Raw genomic sequence first — 10320 nt, 5'->3', positions numbered from 1 at the left:
TAAACTGCCACAGCATTGTTTATGTAATACCTTCTTCGGGCCGGCTGGCTCGTTTCTGACAAAAGAAAGAATTAAATAAATAAATATTGTAACAGTTGAGTTGGTTTAGCTGGGGCCATGTTGACATGTTCAAACAAAATCAGAATGTATAAAACATCAAATTACTTACATATGTGGGCATCAAAAAATCTAATTTGAATACAACAATGTAAGTAACTTTTTATAAAAACTTTATTGCGCTCTAAAATGGTGAGAGTGACGGTAATGACAGCGGGACAGCCATATTTAACTACAAATACATTGCAAATTTTATAAATATAAACTATATGAATTTAAAAAAAATATTTTTAAGTTGTTATGAGGAAATGCAAAGTAATGTTTTCATGAATTTAGCACTTTTCATTGCTTCATTATAGAGGGGATATCAAAAAGTCTGGATTGGAGACAAGCTGAAAACAGTTAGATTCTTGTACATTTGAATTTTCAACACACTGAAAAAATATTAAAATGTCATCATTGAGACACAGTTATTTTTTCTACAGCTACTACAACCTAACCTTAACAAATAGAATAATAGTTTTTTCTATTTTTTCTACCCTGGAGACAGAAAAACTCCCTTAATTTAAGAATCAGACTTATACGTGGAGTAAAGAGGTGAACTAAAACAATCAGAAAAACAAAAAAGAAAACGCAATACAATGTAACGTTTTGCAAAAAAGAAAAAAAAAAAAAAAAGACATACGTAAGTATGGATGAGGCGTTTGGGGCCATTTGTTGCCTCAGGGATTGCTCGTAAAACAGGAAGTACCGTTTGACGTGATATTGCGATATTGCGTGTTCTTGGAAGAGTAGGTTATTTATGGATAACAACACTAGGTGAATTAAAATTTCCTGCTCAGAACATTAAAGCGCTTGTTTGTTTCACAGTAGTTATGAAACGCCATATTATTTCTGCATGCCACGTGACGTACAACTGCATTTGTAAAATCCGAGCACGAGCGGGTGTGTCTCTATGGCAACACAACGCCAACTAGCTAACGGCTAACAATATACCAACCACAGCCGATGATGGAGAACGTCATGCAGCCACGTAAGCGAGTTTTTATCAACAACATAGACACCTACTCATCCAAACACATCGCCAAGGTAAAATCGTCACACGCTGCAGAGTTTGTTGCCAATGAAAAGCGGGGAGCTAACGTTTAGACCTCTGTAGTTTCTGTCTGAATGTGTGATGCGAGCACCTGTTGGCACTGATCGGACGATGGAGACTGAGGAGGGGGAGAGGACGAAAGCAAACCAGAGCAGAGCAGCTGCCTTTCAGCTGGTTGGAAGTGTTTCTGAGAAGCCCAACAATGGCAGGCCTTATATGCAGGAGCAGTATTTTGTAAGTATCCCATCCAGCAGTCACTGTTTAGTGACAAGCTGTACTGAGCAGTGTACTGAGGTCACTAGTCCTATAATTGCTTGTATATAAGCAGCTGGACAGGGATGAACTCCTTCCAAAACTGATGCGCTGTGATGCTGTCATCTACAACATCAGCCAGCACTGTGATCAGGTGGAGGAGGCCTTGTGGGCTGTTTCAGGTAAGCAGTCATCAGTCTGTGTTTGTGGCTTGGCAGGCTGCTTGTTCTCTGTTAAAGTCACAATCTGTTGATTTGGTTATTCCAGACAGTGTTTCATGTACATCTTGAATGCTTTTTGAAGCTCCTACTTGTCTTCCCAAGTGTAGTTTATTATCATTTGAAGTTGTTTTTTTTTTTTTTTTTTTTTTTGTTCAAAAACCATGAATTGTTCTTGTACCTCTACAATGATATCAGCATTTGTGGATAGGCCACATGAATATTTTTTATTTTGCTGCTCATACGTATAGTGTATACACAAACATCAACAGGTCTTCTTCATGTCACCTGTGACACTGTTTTTATGTCTCAGAATGTTTATGGGATTAGCAATTAAAGAGTTTTCATTGTGTCATGTTAATTCTTTTATACTCAACCTATCTCAGAGTTATTGCAATCACAGTTAATATCAAAACATCAGATTCCTCTGCTATATTTTATCTACTTCAAGAAAGTCAGCTAAAATGTGTAATTGTGGAGACAATTTAAAAACCATGATTAATAAATCAGCTAATGATTCCTTGTGTTGTGCTTTTAGCGCTTCACAATGAAATGGCACATTTTTCTCAACCAAAGATTTTCATCCTTATCTCCACGGTGATGACCTGGGCATGCAGCAAGCCAGTTGACCCTGTAAGTGGACACCCAGAGTAACAACAAACATCCATTTGAGGATATGTTCCAGATTGACCATACATGGTCAAGCCACATACTTGGTTTGGACCTATGATTTATCTTTTTTAAACATGGTTGATGATACTGTTGATGCTATATATTTACCTGTCAGTAAATGTCAGTATGAAGATGAGCCCACCCACCCAATGTAAGAAACTCATTTAATCTGTCTGTATACATAATCAAATTTTTTGGACTGCATTCCATAAACTGTTCATAAAATTGGGCATGCACTTTGGGGCTGTGAAGTCAGAGTTGAAGTGTCTTAAACCTGTGTTTTTTTTTTTTTTTAATGACCAGAAGGGAACTCCCCTGGTTGTAAATAACTTAAAGTCTGTTGAAGACAATGTGAAACTGACTCTATTTTTCATTTAATTAATAAGCTCAGTAAACGTTTTCAGAATTTTCCCAATGAGGAAAAATAAAGTTTATGGTCACAGTCATTTAATTTTTTTGATTATGGTGTCATTTAGGGGAACCATAAAGCAGGGGATGGATTAGGATGTCTGTGTCATGACAGAGTGTACCACACATGGGGACCTGCCTGAAAAAATTAGGCCAGAATGTCTTCCCCAAGAAGAATTTCTTCTTCTTCTTCTGGTTTCAAAAACTAACATGGTGATGGCATTACAAACTGGGTGACATCCCTGTGGGTTGACACTTGTCATATCCAAAATCCCTTGAAGGTAGATCAATTTGCAAATTTAAAGCTTTTCTCTTCATTATCTTCCACTTCTCCACATCTGTTTGGACTTGGAATTTTACACTGACAGGATGACTTGGAGCTTCCGTTCACTGATGAGATCTTCTGGAGAAGAAGAGCACATCCCAACTTCAAACAGCACATTGACCTGGAAAAGAGGGTGGTCAAAATGGGCAAAACTGTAAGTTTCAAATTTCTAAATAGTTAAATTTTGCATAGAAGACTTATGACTGAGATGCATCACCCTGTAACATGGTTGCTGCTTGTAGAACAGAACATTGTTCTCAACATATATTGTGGGATCCGGACTTCAGTACGGGATGGGAGAACAGATCTTCCATTTCTTTTTCAAGGTGAGATTTGAAGACTAATGATGATTTTAATTTTGATCTCTCTCTCGCTCTCTGTCCACCTGTGAACATGTACAGCTCCCACATTACACAGACATTGCTCACTTGTTGATGCAGTGTCACTGTAAATAGAAAACTGAATCCAGTTTTCATTATCAGCTATGTGCAACACTAGGCTGTCCCATCTCTCCCCAGCAGAACAGGTGATCACTGTTGATCCTTCAGATTCAACATGAAATTTGTAATGCACTAACATACCAACACACTTTTTTATTATTATTATTTATTAGTAAGTTTGAGAAAATTATAACAAATGTAAAAACAAATTGTGTTATTTAATCAACAACAGCTTGTTATTTCTTTTGAAGAATGTTTTTGCTTCAAAATCATTAAGAGCCATGATATGGACATTATGAAATTCAGCACTTGACGTTATGAAAACCTGGCAGTTTTGCATGGACCAACACCAGCATTCTCAGATCTTTGTTTAAATCTATTCATTTATCGACATCTAACTAATGGAATATTCTTTTTAATTAGACATCATGGCTGGGACATGAACCTGCCATACCTGTCTTTGGTGATGGCAACAATATGGTTCCCACCATTCACATCAATGACCTGGCAAGGTGAGACACCCACATTCACAAATACTAAAGCAATTGTTGTGTTTTCTGCACAACAAACTGACCCACTCTACAATCTTGTTGACTGGTTTCTTTTTGGAAATTCAGTGTGATCCAAAAGGTGATTGAACATCAGCCCAAACCATATTATCTGCTGGCTGTGGACTGTTCCAAAAATACTATGCAAGACATTGTCAAGGTGTGTAACTGATCACAGCACAAATGATGGAAAAATGTTTTCAGCCTGGAACACTCACTCAGTCTCAGTTGTCATTCTCCACCAGGCAGTTGCCTCAGTACTGGGACCTGGGAAGATCCAGAAGAAGCCATATGAAGAGGCCTTCCTCACAAAGGACTTTAGTGTATGTTCAGACTTCAGTTTAATTTTCAGGAGATTTTTTTTCTTTTGCATTCCTTTGAGATTTTCTGACATATTTTAATAGGTAATGGAAATTGATTCTCTGCTGGTCAACCTTTGCATGGAGGGTGTGTATCTCAAGGGGCTTTTCACCATCAACTGGGTCTGTGAGTCTGGTTTGGTTGATAACATAGGGCTGGTGGTGGAGGAGTACCGGCAGACCAGAGGATTCCTGGTAGGTTCTAAAACAGTGTTTCTCACTCATTTTTTGATATAGCTATGGGCAACTGGAAAAGTATTATCAAGGTTTTTTTTGCATTTTCATATCTTCATTTGATAGTTCACTGTCAAAACATGAAATGCGAGCTACCAGCAAAGATTCTAACCAAACCGCTATCAGTCTAATGTTTGAAAAGAAAGAAACAGTCACCTTAACCATTCCGTTATTTCCCTCACAATCTGCAACACAGCATGTGTTACTCTTTGAGTGACCTTATATGGATCTGCATTCAATGTCATCAAATGGACCTCAGGTCTCAATCATGGTGAAGATTTGGGCATTGTAGGATAACACTTCCTGTTGCATCTGTTGTGGCAGAGCTTTCAGCTGATTCACTCTAACTGACCTGTCTTCGTTCTCTGGTCAGTTATTGTGTCTGTGATCAGTGTTTGATAGTTAACAATCTACTGATAACTGAAGACATTAAACTCAATCGCAGCAGAGTTAACTGTAGCCAACTTTTAGCTTTATCCACATTTCCTCTGGGATGTCAGCTGATCATTTCTGAGATATAAAAAGATAAACTGTGAGTGATAAAGCTACAGAAGGAGACAGTGTTGGTTACCAAATGAAGTCCAACAACAGTTTAAAACTAACAAAAGGTATAAGTGTGTCTCTATCCAAAGAATAATAACATCTCTTTTTCTCCATATATTCTAACGTTGTGTATCCTATTCTTAAGTTTTGTTACTGATCATTAATTTGTATTAGTTTCATCCATGCAGTGTATTTTCTGCAGCCCATCCGTCTGTGTGTATTGGGTCCTCCTGCAGTGGGAAAAAGTATAGTGTCAAAACAGATCTGTGAACACTACAAACTCCCTCACATCACACTGAAGGAGACTGTCTCTGAAACCATCACAAAACTAGTGAGCTCTCATGTTACATGTATCTGTCTGATCCACTGTTATTGTATTGATGATAAGAGCCGTTTGATAATCAAACTGTACTAACAGATTATTACAATCCTTGTTTCCAGGAAAATATTGTGAGGAGAGGTGAGCTGGATGCAGAGAATGAGGATTCAGCAGTGGAGGCCCAGGAGCTGCTCAGCAGAATGAAGGACAGTATGGAACAGAACGAAGGTTAAAGAAGTCTGTATGTTTTGTCAAAGTTAGGTCTTACTTTGAACCTTAAACCAGTCTAATGTCAATATTTATGTTTTCAAGTAATCCAGATCATGGAACCTATATAAATGGTTATATACGGTCAGGTCCATAAATATTTGCAAATTGACAGTTTTCAGCATTTCAGCTACATGTACCACCACAATGGATTTTAAATAAAACAATCCAGATCTGCTTTAAGTCCAGGCATTTAGCTTCAATTTGAATGTGTTTACATCCAAATCTAGTTAACAACTGCAGCACATTTTATTTGGGTCTCTTGTAATGATTTAATATCCAAAAGGCCTAGGCCTGCCTTATTTGGAAAGTGCCCTGAGATAATTACTCTTGTGAAGTGGTACTATATAAAGAAACATTAAATCAAATTTGATCAGTTGTGTTGGAAAGGGCTTTAAGGTTCATGAATATGACAGATGCCTGGTTGACTGCCTCCACCTTTGTGAGGTATGTAGACACTAGCCTTTTTGGAACATGGCCTGTACTGCAGACAAAGTTTCTAGGATGTTGTTCTAGCATGTTAAATCTGCTATTTTGTCCAATAGGTCTTTTGGATGAGCAGCTGTTGTTGAAGGTGGTGAAAGATAAGCTGATGTCTCACCCCTGCAGAAACCAGGGTTTTGTTCTTGATGGTTTTCCCAAAACATATGAACAAGCTAAGGAGCTCTTCAGTGGTGAGACTCTAAGAAACTTCCATTACTCTAGTTCAACAACCACATGTAATTGCCACATAATATGCATACACACACATCTGTATGTTTTTTTTTTTCTCTTTCAGCTGAAGAAAATGAATCCCTAGATGGAACATCTCAGATCTCTTCGGATAGCAACATTAAACCAGGTATCTTGGGTGTCAACCATCATCAAAATGATGGTATTTCACGCAGACTCTGTTGAATGAGTTGATCCTGAAACAATCAGATCTAAAAGCTAAAATTCCCTATCATAAAGACCCAGTTAAAAAAAAAATTAATTGTTGCTAATGCAGAGATTTATTAATAACTATAAGTGACCAGTTTGGTTTCCATTGGTTGCTTTGTGTCTCAGAGTTTGTGTTGTGCCTGGATGCTTCGGACACCTTCCTAAAGGATCGGGTGATGAACCTGCCAGAGAGACTTGTGCGAGAACACAACTATGAGCAGGAGCACTTCCTTCAATGCTTGTCCACATACAGAGAAAATAACAATGAGGACGACACTGTCGTCAACTTCTTTCATGAGCAGGACATGACTCCTCTGTACCTGGGTAATCCAGGAAGCATGTGGGTGGGGGCTCGTTTATCCAGTGATACCAAATCTGCTGAAGTGGCAGTTTAAAGCTATAGCTTTAGGAACATCTTTCTTCATGGCGTAATGATTAGAAACTTGAACCTTGTACCTTGGATTTTATATCTAAAAAAGAAAACAACTATGAAGAAAATGAGCAGGGAGACGTTAGATGAGTCTGGTTCACCTGCTCTCTACATCATTTGCTTAAGCGCTCATGACGAGAGGGTTGACCGCCAGGTACTGCACCCTAGTTCTAGGGCTCAACTAATTTCTTTATACTCACCAAATTACTTACAATTTCCCCTAAGAGCACAGACTCAGGATGTAGCATTTTTTTTTACATTTTCATCAACCAAGCTTATTTTTTGCATCCATTTAACACCCTGAGGACATAGGAATTTAATTCAGCATTCACTTGTGTTATTTATGATAACCACCTCCGATATCTATTGTTATCAATCTATTGCCATGTATCTAGCCTATCATGGCTACTTTTATCATCTTTGCTGTGTTCCGCATATTCTCCAGAGATCACTAGCAGTGACAAACCTGACTACCTGCTGCTGATGCAAAAGATCTACGACACGGTGGGAAAGCCCCGTAACTATGGTCCCAGCAGCCAGGAGGCAGAGGAGGAGGAGTGGATTAAGACTGAAGGGCAACTGAATAGAGGGGCTCTGGAGAGGGTGCAAGAAAAGCAGTGGGAAGAGGAGGAGTCCAGGCTCAGGGCTGCACATTGGGAGGAATGGGTAGGTACTGAGAGGATAACTGCTGTTTAGGTTTAGATGATAGTATTGAAGATTTCCCTCTAGAGATAGTTATACTGTCTAATTCAGTGCTCTGCTGTTGAACCACTTGTCACTTCTTATCATGTTATGTTGTTTGGTTTTTTGTGTCAGACTAAGGATTTGGAGGAGGTGAGGCGGCAGGAGGAAGAGTTGTTTGAGGACAAGTCAGTTCTGATGAGGAACTACCTGGTGGAGCACGTCATGCCCACTCTGAACCAAGGCCTAATTGAGTGCTGCAGAGTGCGACCACAGGACCCAGTGGACTTCCTGGTATGTTCCTCACCATTGGTTATTGCTGGTTATAAGAATTAGAATCAAAAGTTACATATTGGACTTCTTAAAATACTTATGCAAACATAGCTTACATGATTTAACCAAGATCTTGCAGACAATGCCCCAGTGTCCTTCAAGCTTTAATAGAAAAGCTACTTGTATTGTCTTTGGGAGGTCTAGGTTTCCGCCAGCCACATACCCCTAGAAATTCAGCTTTGTCTCATCCTACAAATTTAAAGACTCAGTCTTTAATAGATGAACAGGTCTTGGCTCAAGTTTGGCTCATGATCCATGCTATGGGACTTACTGGTTATTGAACATTATATATATATATAACACTGATATCAGAGATTAAACTTCTAGCATGTTTACGTATAAATAAATGTAGGTGTTTGATTTGAATGTACACTATGAAACAAAGCAAGTTCCAAATTTGCATTGTGTATCCATGATACTTCGGCATTTTGAAGAGCTTAAAGCCAACATCCAGTTTATGTTCAACGGGGGTTTGTTACATTCTGCTTTGTGCCATTCTAGGCGGAGTACCTGTTCAAGCACAACCCTTCTGACTGCTGAAGGTAGAGGTCATTTCTTGAGGTTGTTCACACATAGGATGCTAATAGAGAACAAAAACAACTAAAATAAAATCCTTTCTCCCCTCCTAATTTCCTTGTGGTCTTTAGGTCATTAGAGACTGGAATCAATTACATGCCACATTCGTACTAGAGGAAAACTCCTGCAATCTTTTAGCCTCATCACATTATTTCCGTCACATGCCAAGTGTCCCTCAGTTCATGCTGGGATTTTGATTAGGCCTGATTTGAAAGTGGCCAAATCCCTTGCCCCTGTTGTATTTATACACTGCTTTGTTTGGGCTCTTATGTGCCGGCCGTTATTTAAAGCCCCCTAAAAAAGAGGATAAAAGTATGCATGAAGCCAAAAGCTAATTAGGAAGTTAATTTGCGTAATGAACTTGGTAAACTCCAAAGTAGACACACTCGGGTCATAATTGCCTTGATTTGGCTTCCGATTTCCAGGAAGGATAAATGTTACCAATGGCAGCTAATTTGTGTCTCTCTCATGTTGCCACAAGCGACTCCAAAGTGTACATAATTGGTTGCAACAGAACACCAAATTATTTCATTGTACATGCGTAATCACCACATGGGGAAATTAGTTGAGTTTATTTGGGAAACATTGTGACGCAAGCTGCTGTAATTTAACTGCACCATCTTTGACTCCTAGGTACAAACATAACAAACACTAGTTTCCTGGAGGTGAAACGTTGAGTCTGATTAAATATGATAATGAAATATTATCATACTCCAATGTCAACTGAAACATGTAGAGGATATATTATCTGTGAAGAGTTAGAAGATGGCATTTGATTCAATGACAAAAATACAGACACAAATGTGCTTCCCCCATCAAGGAGTAAGCTCGATTTTACACCAACATGCACATAAACACATCCTTGTTTTCCTTGTTTTTACTATAAAACACAAGTCACAGTGACATGAAACTTGATTTTCATGACTATTAAAAGGTCTCTTTATCTTTTTTAACTGAACTTTTTATACTTTTTGTACTATACTTTTTGTTTCTTATATTCTGTGGTATTACCAATTGTTGACTCACCGTGACATCACCCTCTGGTTTTCAAGCCTCCCCTTTTTAATTTGGGCTTCACCATCTTAGATTTTTGAAACCAGAACAAACCATATTTGAAGGAAATGGTGTAGCTAAGGAGGCATGAGGGCTGGATCTTACCAGCTCTCAATACCACCACCATTTACAACGCCTGCTGGTCCTATATCCTCATGAATTCTGTACTACAGCTTATCTCCATGAACTTCATGTAGTAACATGTTCCTGCCTACACCCCCCAATGCCTCTCTCACCCTCTCCCTCTTTCTCTCTCTCTCTCTTTCTCTCAACCCAACTGGTTGAGGCAGATGGCCACCGGCCCTGAGCCTGGATCTGGCCGAGGTTTCTGCCTCTTAAAGGAAGTTTTTCCTTGCCACTGTCGCCAAGTGCTTGCTGATCGGGGGATCTGTTGGGTCTCTTTAAATAAATTTATAAAGAGTTTGGTCTAGACCTGCTCTTCATGTAAAGTGCCTTGATGATTTGGCGCTATACAAATAAATCTGATTTGATTTGATTTAAAAATTGAGCACACTTTTTTTTTTTTTTTAAAGACTTGAGGCAATAAACCCATTAGGAAAACATTTACTAAGGTAATTACTCAAATGC

The 10320-nt window shown here is 38.8% G+C and overlaps 1 protein-coding gene across 1 annotated transcript; it reads left to right on the top strand.

Annotated features, from left to right (window-relative positions):
* Positions 1 to 1068: 1068 nt before the first annotated feature.
* On the top strand, positions 1069 to 8724 carry ak7b (adenylate kinase 7b). The gene is made up of 18 exons (XM_029494021.1): positions 1069 to 1146; positions 1217 to 1387; positions 1479 to 1587; positions 2162 to 2256; positions 3072 to 3182; positions 3271 to 3354; positions 3892 to 3980; positions 4086 to 4176; positions 4262 to 4339; positions 4421 to 4570; positions 5355 to 5483; positions 5594 to 5699; positions 6284 to 6412; positions 6517 to 6579; positions 6786 to 6983; positions 7535 to 7755; positions 7906 to 8064; positions 8605 to 8724. The coding sequence occupies exons 1-18, from the start codon at positions 1069 to 1071 to the stop codon at positions 8641 to 8643; spliced, it is 2100 nt and encodes a 699-aa protein (XP_029349881.1). The 3' UTR covers positions 8644 to 8724.
* Positions 8725 to 10320: the final 1596 nt, after the last annotated feature.

The sequence above is a fragment of the Echeneis naucrates genome, chromosome 22 (assembly GCF_900963305.1).
Source record: "Echeneis naucrates chromosome 22, fEcheNa1.1, whole genome shotgun sequence".
NCBI lineage: Eukaryota > Metazoa > Chordata > Actinopteri > Carangiformes > Echeneidae > Echeneis > Echeneis naucrates.
Note: the sequence above shows the minus strand (reverse complement) of the source record. Positions and strands in the feature narration are given on the sequence as shown.

Excerpts from the sequence above, each read along its gene's own strand:
- ak7b (XM_029494021.1), top strand. The coding sequence starts at position 1,069 with ATGGAGAACGTCATGCAGCCACGTAAGCGAGTTTTTATCAACAACATA. Across the intron at positions 1,388-1,478 it reads ATATGCAGGAGCAGTATTTT|CAGCTGGACAGGGATGAACT; the intron begins GTAAGTATCCCA and ends CTTGTATATAAG. Across the intron at positions 4,571-5,354 it reads GGCAGACCAGAGGATTCCTG|CCCATCCGTCTGTGTGTATT; the intron begins GTAGGTTCTAAA and ends TATTTTCTGCAG.